At 39.2% G+C, this 25,471-nt stretch overlaps 1 protein-coding gene and 1 pseudogene across 1 annotated transcript; both read right to left on the bottom strand.

Moving 5' to 3' along the window:
- Positions 1 to 1,258: 1,258 nt before the first annotated feature.
- Positions 1,259 to 8,387, bottom strand: LOC131780436 (uncharacterized; annotated as a pseudogene).
- A 9,340-nt stretch (positions 8,388 to 17,727) lies between these two features.
- LOC136280896 (uncharacterized) lies at positions 17,728 to 23,266 on the bottom strand. The gene is made up of 2 exons (XM_066166679.1): positions 18,595 to 23,266; positions 17,728 to 18,189 (listed from the first exon to the last, which is right to left on the bottom strand). Exons 1-2 carry the CDS (start codon positions 23,264 to 23,266, stop codon positions 18,161 to 18,163), a joined length of 4,701 nt encoding a protein of 1,566 aa, XP_066022776.1. The 3' UTR covers positions 17,728 to 18,160.
- Positions 23,267 to 25,471: the final 2,205 nt, after the last annotated feature.

Genomic DNA, 25,471 nt, shown 5'->3' with positions numbered 1-25,471 from the left:
CACGTTTTGCTGAGAGTACCACGCTTTGCTAAAAGTACCGGGAGTCTTGATCTGTCCTCTTTCATTTCTTCTTTATTATCTGACTGTGTTGTATGATCTACAAACCACTACTGCTATGTTCTTTGCTGAGTTCTAATAGCAAATGATTCCCCTCTAACAATCTCTCCCTCTCTCCTCTCCTCTCTATAGCTAATAATTTCTATCTCTGGTGCGCGCTTCTGCATGCTTTATGCCTTCTGTCCGTAGGCTCGAGGCACGCCAACCAAGAGTCCTTAACAGATAAAACACCTCTAATCAGTACAGTTAGCCAACTTGCTAAGACTTTCACGAGTCTTATAAATGAATAACACCGTATTGAACCCTTCTTATCAAACAATCGAAAGGTGGAACAAGCGAAGATTATTAAAGGTCAAGTACAAGATCAGTAGTGAACCAAGTCAGCATGCCCATTAATGGAATTTATTGCGGGATAAAAACTAAACGATGTAAGCGTTGCACCCGCTAAAGGTAAGAGCTGAAAGCTTAAATCGTAAAGCTCATCAAAACCGAAGCAAAGAAACTCCTTGAGAGGGTTAAGCCCTGAACGAACACGGACGTGATAGATGAGGGAGAGGGGGAGTGGGGGAGTGGGGGAGTGGGGGACCTTAAACCAATAGAGACACTTCATAAAACATCCCTATTAGTCGTATTTCATATTATTACGAAAAGAGAATTTTATGTGGGATTAGCGTGCATCGTTCTTCTAAGGGTGTTAGTCACTTCCGGTTTTCCTTCCTCCAATGAAGCTTTAATGAAAGGACAAAAAGGACCACTATTAAATCTGTTTGAAATGAGTTTTAAATCGTATTCTTGATTTTAGAACTTCACTCAACACCGACGTTTTGGCAAAGTGACGACCATTGTTTTCCAGTTTCCAGTAAAGCTTGTACTTCCGGTACGGCGGCGTTTACCGCAGACGAGAAACTGTGCTAGTCAGTCTTCTTCGAAATCTTCGTTTTATGTAACGCAGTTCTCCTTCTCAGGGCTGAACCGTACTCGTAACTTCCATTTCTTCTCTACTAGTTGAGTACGATTTATCACAGCTCACGGTAGAGCTTGCTGAATTGAGGTATACATCGCACATTATTTCGAGAATATTTCAACTGACTGATACAAAATTACAAGAGATGTGAGAGATTTGTAAGTGTCAACTGAGAGTTTTCCACAGTTTTCTACGTTATCACTCGCTAATTCGTTACCAGTCCACGGGACACTTTCAAGACAAAATAAGAGCACTTTACCGAGTTTTAAGGTTTCTGAAATTTTTCTTCTATCGGAATTGGTTTGTACACATAATAAGCTAAATATTTACACATACAAAAATTTTGTGTCATAGGCACTTTAAGTAGTGTTCATTACTGCGAAGATTGCTTCAAACTTTATGTCATAATCCACAGTTCACATGTGCGATTTTCATATATTTACAATCAAGAAAAAAATTCAGTCAAACTGAGGAAGTTTTTTTCTTGATTATTAATGGCACCAATGCATCGTCCACCTCAGCTTCATCATACAAGCGAGCAATGCAAGCGACTGAAAGAAAGAGAAAAAGAGACAAAAAAGATATAAGAGCAGCACCATGACACAATGATGTCAAACTTAGGTAGAGTGAATTGACCCTCTTATCCCTGGGGATTATACCAGCAGCGACAAAAAGTGTTTTTCTTCTAAAATAATGTGATACTTGTCCAATACGTTCAACCCTTCTGATACCAGCATAAGAGGCTCCCCAAGTTGCGATACAAAAAAGTATTTGAATCGTACCTCCTTTTGCGGTTGCCTCGCAGGAGTTCCATCTCCAGCCTGTCGTCAATGCTGAAAGGAATTTAAAAAAATTATCAATTCATGGGAAACTGCTACCTAAAAAAATTTAGTGATATGGAGGCATGACTTGACTGGGCTTCCTGTGGCATAGAGAGAAGTGGCGAAAAGGGCTCAGACAATGTCAAGAATGACACATAGATCAAGATAATGCAAAGATGACACAAGAAGTTGTCATCGGTAGCCTTTTGCGCCTGGTTTTTCGTCGATTTTTTATAACTATCAGTTAGGAGCGAAAGACGATTGCGCGTTGAGCAAATACCTTATTCATACCAGCAAAACATGCTTTGTTAAACTGGTTATTACTGAATGAAAATCATAAACAGAGAGCTGAAAAACTTAATTTTCCATAGGATTCAAGTACTTGCTAACTTGCTTTTCCAATGTGCTATATATTAACCATTTAACTCCCGGATCAAAGTCGTACTTCTCCTTACTGTCAACCATACAACTCTTATAATGTTAGTTCAGAGAATTTAGTATTGGATCAACTAACTATTACCATATTGATATTTTCTTAATTCTCGTCACTTATCTGGTTGGTATTGTATTGATATTCTAAGGAGAAATTCTGTCTTGGTCACTCATGGGAGTTAAAGGGTTAAGTCAAAAAATATTCGGTGAAGTAGTTTCTACGACGAAAAAGAAAACTAAACTGTGTTTGACAAAACAACTTTAAAACATGTTTAAGCTTTGGTGTGAGTGGAGTGTAAGAGAAGCATAACAGATTTAGGTAATTTTATGCACAACATTCTGGTTCCTTCCATACACTGTGTCGTAGCTTCTGTCAACTCGTAAAGCAATCGTCGCTACTTAAAGATACTAACTTATAATTAAGAACCAAGTTTCAACAGCTCACCTGCTGTTTTCGCTGCCATCTTTGTCACAGGGCAATTTTACTTGAAAAGCTCTAAAGCTAGTGCTGGAGTCGTGTAGCCCAACAGCTATGAGCCGCTCTTTACGACAAGCTGCTAAACAGGACCATTCTCCTTCCACAGGGAGGACACTGAGTAGGTCACCAGACTTGACATTAAAGAGTCTAAGGCACTTAGCATTCTTAACAAACGAACTCACAATAATTTCCTCATCACTGATAAACTGGAAGCCAAAAGGAATAGGCATGCATGTGATGCAAAAGAGTGTGATTCCCGAAACTGCATTAACGATCATCAAATCCTCTCCAAACCATTGCCTTTGCAAAATGACAAGACTTTCATCTGGAGAAAATAGCCCACACAAAACGCTCATGTCCTTTTCCCAAAAAACGGTTTTATCATTCGACAACTGAACAGTTCGATCATCAGAGGTTATCACGTGGCATTTATCGTTGCATGCAATGCAGTGTTTTCCATGGGTAAACATTGTTGCTTCAATTTCACCTGAAACTGTATTTATGATGTTCAACTCAAACGTGTCTTTAGCACAAAGCACACGCTCTCCTGATACTGGGATAATATCTGCAATTTGGTGCAAATCGGGCCAGCGTCGAGTGCACTTAGACAACTGAAAATTCCATAGTTCAGGTGAGTCTTCATTTATTGCCAAAATTACACCATCTCTGACTGGTACAAGCCACGTTTGCTCTGCATTTTTCGGTAATCTCTTCTTTGCTCTGAGCTCTCCATTCTTTACATCCCAAGCCTTAACCCAAGGTACAGCGGCTTCATTAACGACATATAAAGTCTCTCCATCCAAAGAAAACGCTACACCGCTGACTTGAGTTGAGGAAATACCTGCTGCGTCATTGGAATTATTGGTATTCCGCATTACAATGTCGGTAGATACCTCATACTCTCCAAGTAGAGTATTTTTATCTAACACAAACTCTGTCGATGGAACTGTACTATGTAATATCCAGGGTAGAGGATCTCCATGCAAAAAACCACTTTCGCTGGGTAAATCATATCCTTTGCTTAAATTTGTTGGACTTTCGACTAAAGAAAGGTTAGTTGAAAAGGTTTGGCTCATCTTCTTTACATTGACATCTAAGACATACTGTTTTGAAGAAATCAAGTCGGCTGTAGACTCGTGCAGGCAAATAAGGTGTCGATGATCGGGAGTGAACCGCATCATTCCGCATACTTCGGGGAGTTTTGTTTGCGTCAGTGTCTTAAAACTTTCCCTGACATCAACCAAATCAACAGAGCCACTTGAATAAGAAATTGCTAAAATCCTTCCATCGCGAGACCAAGCAAAGGACAACACATCTTCCTTTCTTGTTGTACGAGAGATCTCTAAACCAGACTCTAGACTCCACAAAGCGATGCATTTAGAGTTACGTGGACAGTCAGTTAGTATGGCGGTCTTGTCTGCCGAAACTGAGCAAACTTTAAACTCGCATTGACTTTTGGGGAAAAGTGCCATCAGGTCTCCTTTATAGGAGTAAGCTTGACTGAGAACTCCCGGTAAGACAACTTCCTGGAAGGGATGAAAAACAACTGAGCGGTAAATTGATAACACTTGTGAACATGGCACCATTCTGTACGCACGTTTAAAATTCGGCCGAAATCGCTTGGTGACAATCACAGCACGATTCCATAGCAGTTTGCCAGTGTTCAAAGACCAAAATTGAAGCGTACCGTCCTTACATTCGCAAACCATGTAGTCTCGATGTGGTGAAACATCGAAACAGGCTACTGCAGACGACATTTCAAATTGGGCTTTTAATGTTGTCATCTGAGTGTCCCTATGCTTGGATACTATGCACGGTATCTTGGAATACTTGCTCGTCAAAAGGATTAACGCTTCAGAAGACAGTTCAGGCCCTCCCTCATTCAAGACAGTTTGGAAGATCACATGAGGTAGTTGCGTTATGTCAGCGATGAACTTTCTCAACAAAAACAATAGAGTACTAAGCGCATTCTGAACATTTACATTCAACTCATTAAAACCCGATTGTTTCTGAACAAAATCGATGTCTTCTGACGCTGCTGTACTGTCTGCACAAAGCTTCAAATACACAAGTTGTAAGTCTATGACATATTTATTTACAACTTCCTCCAGAAGACGTTTGTCAAAACAGTTTCCCACTTCCAACATGTGTTTAACACCATGCTGCAAGGCATACTTTGTGGTGCTGTTAAAAGCTTCGCTGTGGACATCTTTATGCTTAACATCGTCAAGTTGCTTGGCACAAAGATTAGAGAGAATACGATGGCCTTCCCTTTCTTCCACGGTGAAATCGTGCTGTCCATAGGAGGCCATGTCAGTTAACCAGTCCTTAACTGACTTGTGAAAGAAGTAAATACGGTCATCTCGAACAGGTAACAGAGATGAAATGCATGTGATTGCCTTCCTTACTTTTCGCCCATCAGCTAAAGAGTTTTTACCTGACAGGATCATTTCAGTGACGAAAGGTACTGGCAAAGGTTCTCTTGCAAACACGAGTGCGCTTAGGAAAGTTAAGAACTGCTCCTCTTTGACGTTCAGCTCCTTGGAGAGTTCATTTTCTAAACGTTGGAAGTACGTCTGGTAAACAGAGGAAATTCCAGAGGGTAAAGTACTGTCCATGCTGTCAGGAGTAAGGAGACGCACATTCTGACTTACAAACTCAGCCAGCAAATATGCATATAAAATAAGTCCTTCCGATTTTTGAACCAGTTCGGATATGACGATTTCTTGATAACCTTGTTGAATTAAACAACCTAGTTTTTTTTCAAATAACAACCGTATGTCCTTTAAACTTTCCTCATCGTCTGGCTTCCACTAAAGAGGTTGGAATTTCTTGAGACTGTCTGAAATGTTTATTTCTGGACGAGTTGTTACGAGAAATCGAATCCAACATGGAAGGTTGATAAAGTGTTCAGAGATAAGCTCAAGCAGCTCATTGCGTCCGCGGTATTCACTTTCATCCAATCCATCGATCACCATAAGAATGTTTTTGTCAGGAGCTTTTAGGCTTCTGAGAGGTACTTGAAACAGCAATTCAAACAGCTCTTTAACTTCCACGTTTTTAAGCTCGATTCCGAGATTCCTCGAAAGTGTATTAACAAGAGCTTTCTGGTACTCAGGAAGTGATTCTGACAACTGGCTTGCCAAGGACTGAAGCATCACTTTCGGATTCCTATGGCGTGCCTTATCATGCTGACAAAAATGGCTGCAAGACAATCTGCCGGTTTCTTGTAGCTTTTTGCAGAGAACTGCAGAAATGACCGATTTCCCCATTCCTGCATTTCCACTGATCACAGTTACACGATTTTGAGAGCTCCTATCGTCCAACCAATTCTCTACTTTTGTGAAAATGGACACACGAGTTCCTTCGAGATACCTTTCTGTGTGATATTTTACCTCTTCTTCTGAGTCAATTTTCGCGATTTTCGTCAGAATTTCATCCTCTTTGTGTTTTTTACCTTCCTCTGTCGTATTTTTCTCTCCATGCTCGATGTGTTTTAAGTCGGCAAGATGCTTTTCTTGATTTCGAAGGACTTTCTCAAGTTTGGATTTTGTTTCTTCAACTGCTTTATAATCTTCTTGATGTATCTGATGCAATTTATACATAACTTCCTGTGTGTCAATTTGAGTCTGATGTACCTCTCTCAATCTGAAATTGCTATCCTCAAGTAACTTACGGTTTTCTAACAGCTTCTTGCCTACCTCTTTCACGTATTGCTCTGATTTTGTTTGTGATTGAGAAATCTCGTCAAGTTTGATCTTACTTTCTGCTACTGCTCTGTGGTCTTTAATAGAAGTCTGAAGAAGTTCTTTGAGACATTGTCGCTGTTCTTCCATTCGTTTGTGTTCTTCACGCTGGAAATTGTGTATGTGGTGAAGTTTAAAGTTGCTATCTTCAAATATCTGGTGACCCTTAAGCTGAGTCTGGCGAATATCTTCAATACTTTGTTGCACCCCAGTTTGCGAGTGATGGATGTCATTCAACCGTGACTTGATTTCTTCTTCACTTTCACACCATTCAAGTAACAGGTCAAGATACTCCTCCTCTCCACAGTTTTCTGCCTTTAATCGATCTATTTCTCCCTGATTCAAACCAAGAGCAACAAGCACAACACTAATATCCTTCCAAAGAGAGGAGAAAGTGGGCGTGTCGATACTAGTGGTGGACAAGTGACCATACAGCTCATTCCGGAAGAGCTTCACTCGCACGAGGTTGGCTTCAAGAGAGGTGTCACCTGAAGAAGGCTTTGCATGCCATCCAAATGGGGGAGGGGATAGCCCGCATATGTTAGTTAAAAGAAGAAAGAGAAGAGTAATGTCAAAAGTTTTGGAATCTGGAGTCACTCCCCCGGGTGGGTATAATAGGTCCCACTGAGCAACGCGCAAGACCTTTTTCTTCAACAAATTACTCAAGATTGAATAGTTAGCACTAAGACCCGCAGAGAGATGCAAAGGAGGGTGATAAGTGTCAAAAACATTTCGTAAAACTGTTGTTCCACCATCAATGAGAAGTCTGCTGAGTTTGCCTCCATTTGTCGTCCTTTCAGAGCTGACCAGGGTTGAAGGTGCAGCAGCAGTTGCCATCTCCTCTTGTACTTCAGAGTCTGAATCCTGAGCAAAAAGCATAGTTCGGACAGAGAACGTTAAATTTCATTTTCTCGTTACTAACAAACTCAATTAACTTATTTTGACCTGTACATGTCGCCAAGAGTTCATAATCTCTTGATGTTGCGAAATGATCTTGACTTGAGAACTATAGTAAAAGAAATTAATGTACGTGCTTAGGTCATATTTTTCAAGTAGGTAAGCATTCTGGGTTGTTCAAAGTATTGCTTTCGTTGTCGAGTAGCATTCACTGCTATTACACCAGACATTGTAATTTTTTTCCATATCTCCTTGCAGAACAAATATAAGACAATTTGAGGTCTGTTCCCAAGGAACTCAATTTTTCAAATTTCTGAATTTCTGAATTTCTGGCACTCCTTTCCTGTGTAAGTCTCAAGTATATGTTTTTTTTAAGTGCCAGCTATTGTTGTAGTTGTTTTATCTGTGTTTAATTTTTTTCCTTCGTGATCTGAATTTGACCTGAAATATTATATTTATTATATGGAATTGCCCTTATTCATACCGATATTTTATAGTTATAAAATGGCACACTAAACAGAATAACAAATAAAAAAATTAAAAGTGAACGGTATTTTGAATGCAAGACAGCTGAATTAATAACATGAAATATGGAAATATATTGAGCTTTTCTAAATGTTTCGTTCACCCATGATCTCCTCTCAGTATCCTTATGTTTTGCCACGCTGTAAAAATTTCCCCCCAAGAATCATTCCCAACAAGTAGGTATGTAAAGCCTACACATCCAAAAATATCATAAAAGTATCGATAAAAATCTTGAATTTGCGACTTGAAAGGCAAAAATTAAAAATTCGAAAAGTATATACATTGCTGATCCTAGCAGTATGCAGGACGCTTGTGATATGAACTTCGTAATAGACCTCGCTCACCGTGGAGTTTCTGTGGCTCAGTGGTTAGAGCCGATTCCTCATGGGGACTCAGAATTTTTTCTTTATTCCACGCTTGTGACAAGACGAAAAACATCTTTCTCTATGATTTGTCATGTGCATGATAATGGGTCTAGACACTAACACATTTTCTTCGTTTACCGGTTCCTTCCACGTCTACAGTGTCCGGAATTTCTCTACAATGGAACTCCAAAAAATGGATTCATGAGTTTAAAATTTTGTTTCTCTTCACTGAAGTATAATTTAAACCAGAACGTTAACTTTTCTTCATCTCGAGATCGCGATTTTTTGTTAGAAAAAAGGAAAAATAGGGGGCGTGGGAGTTTTGGTGTTTCACAAAAAATACAAGCCGTTTTTCGTATTCAAAAAATATAAGCCGTTTTTCTTATTCAAAAAAAAAAGGCTTGACTACCTTATTTCCACTTAATTCCGTTGTATTGATATTGGTTATCGGAAACGATGACCCAAATCATTCTTACATCCGCTTCCTCAGTTATGACCACGAACAAAAGTTGAGAAATATTAAAGCATAGTCCATTGGTAAAACTTTGAAACAGCATAAAGATCTTTAGAGCCAGAAAACGTTCTCTGTCACAAATCATTTGCCATTTTTCAGTCCAGATGGGAAAGATAAAGGCAAAGTTTAGATGGCTCAGTTTTTGAAAGTCAGTGTGTTCGCAATTTATTTTTCACATGGCGTGGCATAGCGTGACATAACGTGACATGGCGATGCTAGCTTCAAATGCAAAGAGTTACTATGCGGAAAGCCGTCGTAATGCTCTTCTTCTGCAAGTGACGTCAGGTAAAAACCACTCAAGCAACCAGACAAACAGCATTAAGTTTGTTCACAATCGATAGTTGTTGACAGACAAGAACTGAGGGGAATGATATCCCGATCTTCGCCGCATTTAGTGATTGAATTCTATTTACAGATGATGATGTATACGATTGACATAAAATCAGTTTTTCTTCTCCATCTGTTAACCCATGATTTTCGTTCAGGAATTGTAGTGCGCCTCGATATTAATTGTTGCTTCAAGACATCAATAGGCAGCTTACATGATTGCCCTCACGCCTCTGGGGCTAGCAGTCTTTTAATTTTTTCCTACTGAGTCACAACTTCCTACCTACATTTTTATCTTACGTTTATTAAATTGGCTTATTAACCTAAATTAACCATAACCGTGCACTTGTCGATCATGATGAGCGTTAGTCAAGTTATATATCGCACTGTTCTTGATACAAATTTTAGCATTACCCGACGCATTTCAGAGGACGTGTTGTCCTAAAATTACGAGATCAATTCCAAGCTTCACCTGACCATAACTAAACACTGTCTCTTTCAATTTGAAATTGAAAAGCAGCGGATGTAAATTAAGAACAGATGACTTGAAGAAATTCTCTTACTCGTCAAATGAAATCTCTCGCCTCGGACTTGTTCTTTGACGACCGGTAAACATCGCCGAAAGTCGAAGCCATTGTACTGATTTTACTTTAACTCATATCGAAAAAAACCGGCTTACAGGTCGATACAAGGTCTTTTTGGATAATTTAAATATGCTGGGCAAGAGATGCATGCTCTCAACTGTAATCATGGCTTACGTACCTGATAATTGAGGAATAATTCTTAAGGATTGGCCATCCGAGAAAGAAGAAGATTAACTACACAGTTGAAAATATGTGTTGCCTATCGATTGGCTTTTGTGTATTCAGTAGTTTACGTTACTCCTCTGATTCCAGTGTACCATGCCGTTTCCCTCGGTTGTTATTCTATCTAAATAGTTAATGCAAATCTTACCGCCGATTAGTTACGTTGGAAAACGAGGAATGCCGGAATTCGAAACCGAAACCGGAATACTCAAAATGCGCGGAACTCCCAGGATGACCGAAAAAATAAAAAATATTGAAATTACTTAATGATTTAAAATATAAACTTTAATAAATAAATAGTTAATTAATTAAATAAAAAATATGGTAAAAATAAAAATACAAGGGAAAAAGACCAGTTCTTTATAAATAAAACAAAAGAGTGCAAAATTTCTCTCGATAAGATGAAGGGGACCATGTGACGTTACAAAAAATAACTACCTATGGCACTGTTCACTGGGATGTACGTAGTAGAATTACATGTAGCTAACAGTCTACAAACTGATGCCGAAGATTACTTCAAGGTAAATAGACCAGAAGCGTGGTTAATTATTGACAGACCCCGAGTACTGTGGGTTCTAAGTGGAAAAGTAGACGTAAATACGATAAGTACTTGGCGAGCGAACCCAAAGTGTGACTGCGTTATTCCCTTTGAAGGAGGTTCTGTTCTAAGTGATTTGTGTGAGATAAAACAACTAGATTTATCTGACTATTGACAGTCTCACTATTGATATTGACAGTCTAATGACGCACTTCCGTTCATTGCTCAATATGTTCTAACCCGCAGCCTTACAACTCAATCAGTCTCGGTTCTCGCCTCAAGCGCGTCACCAGCTCGCTCGATTTTTCAGTTCCTTCCCATCTCTCTCGTTTACTAATTTCTTGTAGTGTAGCTTTCCTTGTCTTCATGTGTTGTAACTTTGTTACCTTCGTCAGGAGTTTATGATTGTATTTTTTTAATCAGGGTGGGCGGGTCTCGTTTAGTTATTACCTGTCAATCGATAAACTGCCAGACTGTCACGCCAACACTGCTTGTTGTTTTATTGTCACGGACGTGTTTATCATTGTTTAGAAAGAAACCTTGAACCATGTCGTGTTCATTAACTTTATCAAGAGTATAAATCTCCACGCGCCAGTAATTTTTAAGAGCAACGCCTCTTTCAAAGTTATCTCTAAAACTGGTAAAACTGTGTTTTATTAATAAGAAAGAAGTATTTTAAGGATTTAATCCAGTTTGCGCAAAAACAAGGTGATGATATTTTAATATCCGGAGCATTTAACAAAAACCAAGCATTAAAAATTTTCGAGAAATCGGAATGCTGTGCTCATATAAAATAATTTCATAGTTTACAGATCGATCTGTGTGACCTGAAAACCAATGCAATTTTTAAAATATTACGAAACAATAAATCACCGTCTCTTTCCCAAAGTTCTTGCCACATTCCATTAGAGAGAACGAGTCACCCTTCCAGTCTCCCAGCCACACCTGTAAGGTGCGAATCAAAGACGATCTGCTTTCCTCACATTTCTTCTGCAATATGAGCATCAAGTGCACCTTTCATTGCATTTTTGGTGAGTAAATTTTATTTTGATGATTATTGTGTATTTCGCATAGGACAAAACATGCCAGAGCCCCACACGGGTTGTCAGTAATGTCATGTAAGTCTTTTATATCAGCAGTATAGACGCTTTCTTCTTTCTTCTTCCGTTGCTCCCTTTCATAGCAAACCGCTCGTCTCTCGAAATTTGGAACTTGTTAAAAGGCTCTTTTATTTGGTAGAACTCAGATCCATTAAAAACAGCTAGAACAAGCTCAGTTTCCTGTTCATCTTCAATTAATTCTCTAACAGCCTTGGCAAAAGCTGTCTCGCCTAATTCTTTTTCTCCCGTTTTGTGTCTCAAGCGACGGTTGGTATTTTCAGAATCGTTTGTGTAAAATTTATCTGGTCGGTAACCAAGACCTGCCTCTGTCCGGAAAGATGCGATCATGGACTCCTTCATCATCCGGGCTCGATGAAGCATCCAATTATGGAAACTCGATGTCCCACACTCTTTTTGTTCTCTTCTAGCTCACGGTTCCTGCAATGAAGCCAGAACAGCATGGAACATATCTTCGCTGGTGGCATCCAGAAAACCCATCTCGTGAATTGCTCCTTCTTGCTTTCCAAAACTGTACTCGATATATTGTTGTGCTCTTTTATGCCGAGAGATACAAGCTTAGCCTCGATGTTTTTTACGGAAATAGAAAAAGCAACGAAGATGAGTGGCACTAGGAAAACTATCAGACAGAGTATCTGACAGTGCACTTTCTCCATCGGTAACAAAGACTAGCAACGGCTCAAGCTGGGTGTCAAGGCATTTCAATTTCTGAAAAAACTGCGCATAAGTACCTTTGGTTTTGCTGTGGTGGATGAAAATTGGTCCGACGAACACTGGACATTTATTACTTTTTCTACTACTACTGATGGTTATTACTATTTCTAGTAAGTGCATCACCATGAACAGTGCCGATAAGTGGTTATTTATTTAACGTCACCGGATCCTCAGAGAAAAATTTTGTATTTAATTATCTAATTAAGTTATGAATTTACCATCAATTAGTTAATTATAAATTAATTATTCATTTTCATTATATTCTTATTTATTTATTTATTATGTTTTTAAATTTATCATTTTTCGGTCATTTCAAGAATTCCGGATATTCCGAGAAGTCCGGTTCTGGTTTTGAACTCCAGCATTCCTTATTTTCCAACCTAACCGCCGATGAAATGGTCATAAAGGCTTTTGCCAGTTGTGTGGTCGTCCGACAATATCAGCTGCCAATACTGACATGTTTGATTTAAAACTTGTTTTTGTTCCAAGGTTGAAGTGGAATGAGGAACGGGTTGATGTCCGCATAGGGTAAAATGTGGACTGGACCATTGGACCCTTGGACTATTTTTTGGACGTTTTTTTAGACCTTTTTTCGTTTTTTTTTTTTTGGCACCATTTTTTGGACCGTTTTAATCAGGGGGAGGCAGACCGTTTGTACTTAGGGAAGGGTTGGGATGCAATCTACCAGTACTCAGGGAGGGGTGGTAGGCAGGACATACTATTAGTACGCAAGGAGGGGTGAGTGGTTGTTGTTTTAGTAAACGCTACTGATTAATGGAGTTTTCACTGGATCATACAAATTATTTTGAGCGCTTTTTCGACTGACTATATTTATGTCAAAATTTTGCGCTGGGCCGAAGCGTTTTTTTATTTTTCTGTCATGCAAATGCGAAACTAGCACCTGAACACTGGACTATATTTGTTATTAAAAATATCTCCAATTCCCGTTTTTGATCCTCCACTGTTGAGTCATGCGTGTGCCTTTTAAGGCGACTTGTGCCAGTGCTTGATGATAGCCACAAGTTATCACGAATCATCCATCAGTTGCTGTCAAAGCGTGTCATGTCGTATATTTTCTTAAAGGAGTGAAAGTGTGTTAAAAGCAATGATTATTAATAATGATTATTTCAATTCTGTATTCAAGACAACTTTGGCCTGAAGACATTGATTCCGCACCGACCAATAATTTCTGAGACGCAAATTATATACTCCGCTTTCATCACAGCGAAAATACTACAAAGGTTTTTAAGGACATTTCGAGTGTTTCGCAGAACTAGGTTAGTGGGAAAAGCCTCTTCTCAATGATTTCCCTTTACTACCATTTTTCATTTGATGCTAAAGGTAATCAAGGAAACAAGATCTTGGATCATCGAAAGTGATGAGTACTCATAAAGTAGACAGAGACACAAGACAACATAGCAGAGTGCGGGCTGCTTCATCTTTCTATTAATAAAAGCAAACAAAATAATAAACGGACAAACAATATTTGGAAAAATTACTTGGAGGGATGTATCAAATCTTTCTTAGAAAAAAGGTCTGAGCTAAACACTTAATGAAATCTTCGTAATTTGAGAAATACTTGAAATTGGAAATAGTTGTGTATATAAACTTAAAACGGTTGTAAAAACAACAGTAAATTGTAATCGTGCTCTCTTTCCAGTAATCCAGTAATTCGTGCCAAAATCGGTGAAAAATGTTTATGTACAGTTGATAAGTATTTCCTTATTTGCGAGCAAAACCTATTGTAGCCAGTCAGGCACGTAATCAGTTGTGTGTAGTATCGATTACATGAGTCAAGCAACAAGAGGTGAACCCCTTGAGTGCCCATTTAAGATTTCCAATCTTTTGAAAAATAAAAAGCCATTAGATACGGTTAAAACTGCATGTGTTTACCAATATTCTTAGAAATCTCCTTCCTAGCCCGTAGGGCGCTTTACATACAATGCCAGCCGTAGTTTACCGAGTAAAAGAGACTGTGCGTTCTCAGTAATGTGTGAGGAGCTGACAGAAAAGCTCTTCTAGTTGAGCTTCCATTCTGTCCGGCTTGCTTCATTCCAACTGGTAATTGAACCTAAAAAAAGAGGAAAAATAACTACCAGTTACAACAATGACATCATTGCAGGATAACATTAAGGTTAATTATTGTAAACAGAGTAAGAGAGAAGGTAAGTTTTTTCAGTATCAACATGACTGACTTTGAGTTTTAATGACTTGATCTACAGGTTAGTGTAGAATAGGCGAGTCAATTTAATGAGCTACAAATAATTATCAGTATGCTTTATCATTTTAAAGGAGATATAGCGGATCAATATCAGTATCTGGGCAACTGCCCACCTACCCCTCCCCTAACACAACATTAACCTTAACTTGTTGTCAATTGACTGTTGTTGAATTAGGGGAGGGGTAGGTGGGCAGTTGCCCAGATACTGATATTGATCCCATATAGCAATGCTACCTGACTAATAACTGTAATGGGACTGACTGAAGTCCGATTCGTTCCGTAATCATACGAGTGATTAACGAAATCGGACCACCGCGAGGCGGGAGTCCGATTTGTTAACCTCGAGTATGATTACAGACAGAATTGAACGACATGAAGTCCTGCTACTAATTAATAAAAATTATGACAAAACCAAGATATCGATTTACCTCGATGAAATGCTTGACAAAAGCGCGCGCACACGATGCGTTCGGTCCACTTACACAAGCATGACGTCTTAACCGTCCCTTTAACTGTCCTATTACACTGTCCAATCATAAGCATGACGTGTACCCTATCCTATCAGTGCTCAAATCGGGCTGGTGAGATATATGCAAGCTTGCCTCTTACTAGTAAGGAGATGGCACTTACGAGTAAATTATACCTCAAGATTCTACCTTCCTCTTATTACCAGAGGACAACTATTTGTACCCTATGCGTTATGGTATTTGGTTTCAACTTAATATTATTTCAGTTCTCTTTCATCCTTAGATTTCACCAATCATAACCGAATATATAAATCATTTTCTAACCTTTGTTTTCTACAACTTCTTTGGCTCTTGGTAATTCCACTTGAACAAATTTCATTCGGGTTTTTGACAATCCAATAGCAACAAGATGATTACTGAGGCAGGCACCTAAGCTGAACGGTTGCTCCCCAATGTCTAGCATGCTGAGCTGTTCGCCTGACCTCACATTGAGCAAACGAAGGAAATTGTCACGAGTGCAGCTAATCAGAATATCGCCGTTATCAACGAACTTGCAATATCGAAATCGTCCATATCATTGTACTGATCGACGTACAGTCAATAGTGTTCGGTGGATTGGTATTTTAGAGTTACTTCAAAATTATGCGTGACGATTCTTGAGAGCAGCAAAAATTCTCTGATCTTCTTCCTTTCACTTCCATTTAGTCTTGGTCAGTAAGCCTGCAAGTGATAAACACACATTTTAACTTCAAAGTGAATTGGTGCAGAGTTCCGAAATACATCTCGATAGTCTCAAAACATTGTTCATTGAAGGACGTTTGAATTTCAGCTTTGTTTTTCGAAGAACATAAATTAACAAAACCCGGCCTAAACTTATCCTTTACCCGTCCTATTGTCTAAGAAATGAACAAGCAATGTAAACTGCCAGTGGACTCTAAAATAATTACAATAGAAAAGATAAATCCATTGATTCAACTAAGCTAAGAAAATTATTGAATAAAACAGTCTGAATAAGTAAGGGCTAATAAAATCAACTATCTTATTTAATTATGATTTATACCGTCATTATTTAGATAATGATACAGCAGAAAAGAAGTTTGTGCATCCTTAGACACTGTTGGCGCATCATTATATAAGAAAACAGGCCATCGAAACAAATACCTTAGACCAATCAGAGTTTTTTTAACATTAATCACAACCCACCCCATGAAAATAAAATTTTAAAAAAATCGTCTTGGTATGCAGTAAACTATACCCGGAATCCAGTGCTCGGACAGAATGTCGTTCGAGGTGAGAAGGGTACTCTTAAATCTTAGTTTTGGAAACTAACTATGAACAGGACGTGCCGCAACATTACTATCTTTTAGACATACTAGTTATTTGCATAATTTGATCCAGCTAAAAAAAACAGAAATGATTGACGGTTCGGTTTCACGCTAAGAGACTAATACCTGAGGCATGGTTAAATTACCCTTGAATTCAAAACGTTGGTGCAAAGTTTCAACCAACATTTTATCTTGATAAAAGTATCAAATACATTACGATAAATGTGCACGGTAAGACTTAATCACGAACTTCATTGGTTGGGAGACTAAGGGGAAATTTACCGCAGAAAGAATTTCATTATCACATCTTAAGCGCCAATACAGAGTTTGAAGTTATTCGGCATTCATTGAATCGAAATAGGAATTAACAGTAGTATTTACTGCAACCAGACGCATCATTATGATCATTTCAGAAATGTTAAGAAATAGCTTTAGAATTTGTGCTTTCTATTCTATTACAGAGTGGCATTAAAAGTTTCATTATCATTAAAAGTACGATATGCTCATTCTTTACAACATAGTTGTGTACCGGAATTTCAAAATTGTGTTTAGAAATTGATGCAGTAGTTAATGGTAGAGCACAGTTTCGAGAAAGAACGCACTATTGATCTACGATTGCTTTCCTTTGAGCTTCTATTCATTTGAACGACCTCCAGCTTACGCTGTGTGCATTGTCAAAATTAAAAGCTCCACGCAGACCCTAACCTTTTTTCCTCAACACTCACAAATAATCTGGCAAAAGCATTGACAAGTAGAGGGTGTGGGATAGAGATGTTTCGTCAATGTAAAGCGGTCGATTATCTTTCAAACGAAACTGCACATTCACGCATTGAGAGCGGGAGTATTTACACCCAGAAAAAAAATCTTGATAGGAATTCTGGTATTAAAGATATTTTTCAGTTTGTCTCAATCTCCTCTTCAACCATCAGTGCTCAGTGGTACGATCAGTTTAAAATATTGAAAACAAGAGCTGCTGTGCTCTTTATTTGTATTGTAAAAATGTTATAGCAGCAAATTACATGAATGACTGACTTAAGCTCATTTTTACGCCAATGCACTCCAGAGAAAAACAAAGGATCAGTCTGCCTCGGTTAACCGCAAGACTTCTTAAGTGTATGAGTGTCTTTTTTTAGTATGTTTTTATCTTTAGCTGGGTTACGGGAGGAGGGTTGGGGGGAGATTGGGGTGAAGAGAAGCATGAAAAGAGTAGTTGATGCCCTGCAAAGATTCCGAGCTAAAAGGTTTCATTAGAGTGCCTGGGACACTTTTTTCTCCTGTCTGCCGGCGTTCTATAATGCAATGTCCAGACCAAAACATTGCATGACATTTTCTAGTGTTAACAAATTCAAAAGACAATCATACTTCGAGTATGAATGAAGAGTTAAAGTTGAGAGTAAGAAAACAAGCCGCACTTGAAAACAAGTCACGTGTTTAATTGCCCTCAAGCTATTGGCCAAAAACGACAACATTTGAAGCCCCGCTGGTGCATTTTCTCTTCTACGTCGCTTGAGATGTTTGAATTCTTCAGCTCAAACTGTGGAATTGACATCAATAGCAGCTGAAGGCGAGCCTTTGTATTTTACGAAAAAAAATTTATCGAATTTCTTCAATGCAAGCTAAACTGAAATCCTCATAACAAAAAGAAAAAAAGATGCAAATCGAGCAAACGTAACAGGTCTCGAATGTTGGATTCTCAAGGTGAAGAAGGCGTCGGAGGAGAAGTCCACATGTCATTGTACTGATCGGCGTACAGTCAGTATCGTTCTGTGGATTCCTTTTTGAGATTTGTTTCAATGTTACGTGACGATTCTCGAGAGCAGCAAAAATGCTTTAAGATTCTTCCATTCACTTCCATTTGGTTTTGGTCAGTGAGCCTGCAAGTGATAAACAGACATGTTAACTTTAAAGTGAATGGGTGCAGAGTTCCGAATGGCCACAAAACTTAATTCATTGAAGGACGTTTGAATATCAGCTTAGTTTTCTGAAAAGCATAAATGAACAAAAACCCGGCTTTAACTCATCCTTTCTCTTCCTAATGTGTATTAAGAAATTACAAGCAATGCAAACCGTCAGTAGATTCTAAAATAATTACAATAAAAAAGATAAATCTATTGATTCAACTCAGCTAAGAAAATTATTGAATAAAACAGTGTAAATAAGTACTTTAATGGCTTATAAAGTCGACTGTCTTGTTTAATTATGATTTGTACCATCGTTATAAACTTAAGTGAACAATAACAGATCAAAAGCCAACGCCTATAGATCCGTTACTTTTATACCTTTACGGTCTGATTCTTTTCTTCTTGGTAGCTCCACATGGATAAATTTCAATCTACCCGACGACAAACCAACGGCTACAAGATCTTCACGTGCGGAGGCCCCCAAACTGAACGGTCTTTCCTCTATGTCGAGTATGCAGAGCAGGTCACCGGTTCTTATTTGAAACAATCGAAGGAAGTTGTCACTAGTACAGCAAAGCAAGGACTCGTCGTCACAAGCAAATTTGCAGTCAACAATGTCATCGCGGTTTTTAAGCAGACTCTGCCTCGTTTCGCCGCATCTAGCATCAAGGATATGTAAACCATCACCTCCACCGAGGGAACCCCAAGTCACAATAAACTCTTCTGTGGGCGAAAAAATAAGCCGGGGCGAAAAAGATTCTCCAAAATACTTGCTACTCTTTCTTTCCCACAAATTTTTGTGGGAGCCGTTCTTTCTCAACGAAAATGTCAACTCTTCTATTTCAAAAAAGTCATCGTCTATTTCCTCACAACTGCAGACGAGAAACTCACCCCGAATATTGCAGCAAACAAATTTAATAACAACGTCATGAAAAACCTTTGTTTTCCCAGAAAAGATAAACTCCTGATTGGTAACGTTGAAGATGTCCACTTCAAGCATTCTATCGGCGGTTAAGCTTAAAAGAGGAAAACACAGTTGCATCAGTGCAAAATCAAATGAGTTGGGTGAAATTGCATCATCTGAAATTTCTGTTGAATCATGCACACCCGAAGGTGTTTCAGTGTCCACTGGTGAATACGAAACTCCCAATTCCGGAAGGTGGGTTCCTTCAAATAACGGATATTGGCTTGTAACCTCCTTTTCCGTTAAATAATGGCTCTGCCCTTGACAAGCTATGAGTTCATGTGATACAGGAGAAAGCCTTTCGTAGCCACTCAATTTGGGAAGAGGTCGAATACGTCTGGTCAATTCAAAATTCCACAGCTCTGGTGCTCCATTCCCCATACTAAGTACAACGCCTTCTTTCACAGGGAGAAGAAACAGAGACGGAACAAGGAAAGACTTCTTCGGCGTTAAAATTTTTTGATTCGACAATCTTAAAACGGTCACTTCGCAAGACCTGTGATCCGAACAAATGGAATACAGAGTATCTCCCTCAGGTGAAAGCATCACCTCATTGACTGCTGAGCTTTCAGAGGAACAATCTCGATGACTCACGTCTACCAACGCAACGTAGTTGAAAGATGGGCTACTGGCCAGTATTGAATTGTCTGATAACCTCGTGTAAAACCCTGCACTTAAATCTGGAAAAACACGCCTTACACTCTTCACCAGACAATTCCCTCTATTTTGCTTGTAAACGTCGTCTAAGTCAAAAGTTCTTAAATCAATAGGCCATAAAAAAAAATTGCCTCTCGGAAGCAACGGCCATGAGACGCCTGGCGAGGAAGAGAATAGATCTTCCTTTTGGAATGAACATCTTTGGTACTGATTCTCACCATTCCACACCCAACGGTATTCATTGTATCCAACGTCTTCGGACCTGAAACCTAGATAACCACAAGCGAGGGTGTACTTAACATTGAAGGCGAGGTGCATTAGTCCACATAGGATATACTTGCTTTTCCACAAACATTGTCCCTTCCATGTTTCCAAGTCAATAATTAACACAGACCCAGGACTATCTGCAACCGCGACGAGTGATCCATCTTGGGAAATAGAAAAAGATGCAACATTTTCTCGCAAAGACATGCACCATAGCTTCTTGCCATCTTCCATGCTCCACAAAGAGAGTCTCTTTGGATCATCACCACAGTCAGTTAAAATTAATCTTCTCTCTCCGGAAAACGCACAATTTGAAAAAAAGCAATCGCTTTTCGGAAAACGTTCATAGGATTCTCCATTGAGGGTGTAAACATTTCGCAGGCATCCCGGTAGGACAAATTTTCCACTTGCATCAAAAACTACTGAGCGATAGAAAGTCAAACCATACTGCTTCCTGCGATATGCTCCTTCATCTTGTATTAGACCGCCACGGTTTGAGGTTTCAAATTCTTTCGCAATTAGGGAAGGTCGATTCCATACTTCATTCCCTGTCTGAAGAGACCAGAGATGAATTGTTCCGTCTCGGCATTCGCACACCATATAATCCATTTCAGGTGAAACATCGAAGCATGCCACACTATCTGAACAGTAAAATCGACCTTGTACCCCTCCTCGCTCTTCTTCTTTGTCTAAGTATTTCATGTACGAGGCATGAGGAAGCTTGTTTTCAAGGATTGCTGCTGCTCTAAGAGATAACTCGGGGGAGCCTTCGTTGACCAAACTTTGAAACAAAGCTTGTGGGTGGTCTTTCAACAGATAGGAATGTTTTCGAAGGGCTTTTGACAGATAGCTTAACAAAGAATAAGTTCCCTCTTGCAGTGAGGCGAGGTTGACGTTCCTTTGAACACGTTGGAGATCCTCTGAAGGAACCACGCTGTTCACACAAAGTCTGCGAAAAATGAGTTCTAAATCTATGACATAAGATTTAACCAGGTGATCTACGTTGTAGCTTGTTGAATGATCACCCAGTCCATCCAGCTCGGTCATATGCTGGACACCATGTTGCAATGCGTACTGTTCAGCGTCGTTGAACTGGGAATCAAGAAGCTTCTTGTCTTTAATTTTGTCAAGCTCAGCAGTGCAAAGGTCGAAGAGGATCTGATGCCCTTCCTTCTCGTCTACGATGAATTCATGTTGACCATACGACGACGTATTTGTTAACCAATCTTTCACGGACTTGTGGATGAAGTGAACTCGATCGTGGCAGATTGGCAAAAGAGAAGAGATACAGGCGATTATTTTATTTACCTTTCGTCTGGCAGTGGAACAGTTCCCAGTAGGTTGTAGTATTCTGGAGGCCAAGGCCAATGGTAGAGGCTCTCTGGAAGCGGCTAGGGCGCATAGGAAATGTAACACTTGTTCTTCTTCAATCTTGAACTCTTTGCAAAGTTCCTTTTCTAACCGTTTAAAATGATCAAGATAAACGGATGAAATACCCGAAGGCAATCTGCTCTCCACCTCCTCGACGGTAATTGGCGAGGCATTCTCTTCGAGTGCAGCACTAAGAAAATATGCAAATAGGAAAATACCCTCAGTCCTTTGAACCAGTTTGTCCAAGAGCACATTCTTATGTTCTTGCTCAAGTTGCTTTCCCAGACGTAGTTGAAAGAAACGCTTGATGTCGCTTAAGTTCTCTTCCTGTTTTTGGTTAAGGTGTATGGGTTGCAGATGCTTCAGGCTCTCCGTAATGTTTATTTCTGGTCGGGCTGTCACTAGAAATCGAATCCATTTTGGGAGCTTAAAAAAATGCTTGCCAACGACATCGAGAAGCTCGTTGCGTCCTTGATATTCACTTTCGTCCAAGCCATCTATTACCATTAAGATGTTTCTTCCTGGATCTTTAACAGCATTAAGAGGTTCCTTCAAAAGCAGAGCAAAGAGCTCTTCGACACCCATGCTGTTGAGTGGTACTCCCAGATTCCTTGATAGTTTTTCCACGAGAGCTTCCTTGTACTCGGGTAAGGTGTGCGTCAAATGACAGGCCAAGGATTGAAGCATCAGCTGTGGATTTCGATAGCGCACGTTGTTGTGCTGACAGAAGTGGCTCCCTGACAGTCGACCAGCTTTTTGCATTCTCTTACACGCAACAGCGGAAATAACTGACTTTCCCATGCCAGCATTGCCACTGACGACCATTACTCGATTTTCAGAGCTTTTGTCGTCTAACCATTCATCCATCTTTTGGAAGATCCACTCACGGGTTCCTTCCTGGAATCTTTGCGCATGATATTCAATATCCCCTCGGAAGTCGACCTTCGCTAGGTTTTTAAGGGCCTCAACTTCCCAATGATCTTCTCTCTTCTTCTTTTCGTACTCAGCTACCTGTTTAAATTCTTCGATACCTACTTGCATTTCTTCAACAGCCTCAAGAGTTTTTGCTTGGCAGTGGGACAATTTCTCCAATTTAGACTTGGTATCCTCAAGTGTTTTCTGGTCTTCCTTTTGGTTTTGACGTAGATCTGCAACGTCTTCATGCATCTGTATCTGGAAATTCCGTATATCCCTCAGCTGTGACCACGTATCTTCTTCACTCTCAGACCACTCACGTAGCAAGTCAATATAGTCTTCCTCTCCACTATGTTCGGCTTCTAATCTATCTATTTCTACCTGGTCAAACCCAAGATCAACAAGGACTGCGCTAATATCCCGCCACAGAGACAAAAACACTGACATTTCAACGCCAGTGGTGGACACGTGGCCATACAACTTATTGCGGAAAAACTTCATTCGAGCAAGGTTAGCCTCGAAAGAGGTGTCAGTAATAGGTGGCATCGCGTGCCATCCTGAGGAGGGAGGGGTGAGGCCACACATGTTGGTCAAAAGGAGAAACAGGAGAGTGATATCAAATTCTTTAGAATCAGGTGGATCCCCAGTAGGTGGGAAAAGTTGGTCCCACTGGGCTAAACGCAGAACCTTTTTCTTGAAAAGAGTGTGCAGTGTTGTGAAGTGAGAGCTGAGACCAGCAGCTAGTTTGGTAGGGGGGTGAAAGGTATTGAAGCATTTCCTCAAAACTGCTGTACCGCCATCGATAAGAAGTCTGCTGAGCTTGGCTCCATTCGTCTTCTCTACAGAACTGGCAAGTGATGAAGGTGTGGCAGCTGCCATACCTGGTGCTTTAGGGCGTGGATTCTTTAGCGAAGGTTACTCGTCAGAATAAGACTCGGTCCTCAACATCTCCACTGCGTTCTTCTTATGAAACAGTCGTTGTAAGGGTGCCTTTATTGGATATTTGTAGTCAAATGATGTTCTAAAATAACCTGTACCTGTGTGAAACTAATGAAAAGATGCTTCATAAATTTATAGACAACACGTTTAAAGACCGTAACATTGTCGCTCAAAAGCAAAGCCAAGAAGGCTAGTTTGCTTGCAAATTAAAGGATAATCATCATATCCGCTATTATAAAAGAAGGTCTGTAGTCATAAACATGACAATAAGGAAAATTCAATTGTCTATCACAGGTAATTTTTGGCCTTTTTTTTCTGAAACCAAAGAAGCTCTACGGATTGGTATCAAACTCATTTCCTTTCAGGGGGGTTGTTCTCTAGCATAAAAAAAGAGACTGGGTTTAGTACGTGCCTACTCTGCCGCTGTAAATGATTTTACATCTGCGAATTTGAATCAGCAATCTTAAACGTTTCATGTCGCTACTTTCATCTAGTTATCTGACGTATTTTTAGCCAATCTTGTAATCAATTATCTTTCCCTTCTTACCAATGCACCCTTTTTTGTTATGCAGTCAGCAGATATATTTCATTCACCACTACCCTTTCAAGTGTTATCGATTGTACTTCTCCCTAGTTTTCTCGTTACTTTGAAAATTCAATAATCTAGTCAATTATATTTACACAAGCCGCCTCAATCAGCGTTTGCTATTTGCATCTTATGTGAATAGTTAACCTTAATTAAGGCATAAGTGAAGAATCTGTGCCGGTCATCACAGATCACCAGAAAACTCGAGACTTGGTTAACATAAAAATCCCCTACGCAATATATAACATCACATGATGATACTTTTCATGACAAGAATGCTGTTGAACAGAGTGACCTCACAGAGTAACTATTGATTCTTTTTAAAATTTTCTTCAAACACAAAAACAATTCTTGATCATGTCGCCTCATTGTTCGGGTGAGAATAGAGCTGGCCTTCCATGATATGTAAACATGTTTATATTGCGCAATAAGCTTATTCAAATGAATTCATCTTGATCAGTCATTCGAGAATATATTAACTTGTAAATGTACCGAATGACAGTGGCGAGAACTACATAATTTTTTGAGTCACACGAAAAATAAGAACTTTTCTTTTCGTACGTCTTTGATGCTGTAGAGAATGCATCTTTCGCTAATTTAGTTTGTGTAGGCTTTTGTGATGTGATTAACAACAGACAACAAAGAAGTAATTATTTTCTCTCTCTCCTTATTTAAAACCAGTAAACCGCATCACTGCTTTGATCTAGAAGGTACGAAGGCAAAAAGCGGATAATTTACAATTTGTGTGCTTAACGTTATCAGACATAAGTTCAGATGATAATGATGATAAGTTCAGATAATGATAGAGCAGAAAAGAAGTTTGTGCATCCTTAAACACTGTTGGCGCATCATTATATAAGAAAACAGGCCATCGAAACAAATACCTTAGACCAATCAGAGTTTTTTTTAACATTAATCACAACCCACCTCATGAAAATAAAATTTTAAAAAAATCGTCTTGGTATGCAGTAAACTATACCCGGAATCCAGTGCTCGGACAGAATGTCGTTCGAGGTGAGAAGGGTACTCTTAAATCTTAGTTTTGGAAACCAACTATGAACAGGACGTGCCGCAACATTACTATCTTTTAGACATACTAGTTATTTGCATAATTTGATCCAGCTAAATTGAACAGAAATGATTGACGTTCGGTTTCACGCCAAGAGACTAATACCTGAGGCATGGTTAAATTACCCTTGAATTCAAAACGTTGGTGCAAAGTTTCAACCAACATTTTATCTTGATAAAAGTATCAAATACATTACGATAAATGTGCACGGTAAGACTTAATCACGAACTTCATTGGTTGGGAGACTGAGGGGAAATTTACCGCAGAAAGAATTTCATTATCACATCTTAAGCGCCAATACAGAGTTTGAAGTGATTCGGCATTCATTGAATTGAAATAGGAATTAACAGTAGTATTTACTGCAACCAGACGCATCATCATGATAATTTCAGAAATGTTAAGAAATAGCTTTAGAATTTGTGCTTTCTATTCGATTACAGAGTGGCATTAAAAGTTTCATTATCATTAAAAGTACGATATGTTCATTCTT

This window comes from Pocillopora verrucosa, chromosome 5 (assembly GCF_036669915.1).
Source record: "Pocillopora verrucosa isolate sample1 chromosome 5, ASM3666991v2, whole genome shotgun sequence".
Taxonomy (NCBI): domain Eukaryota; kingdom Metazoa; phylum Cnidaria; class Anthozoa; order Scleractinia; family Pocilloporidae; genus Pocillopora; species Pocillopora verrucosa.
This window is presented reverse-complemented; position numbering and strand designations above follow the sequence as displayed.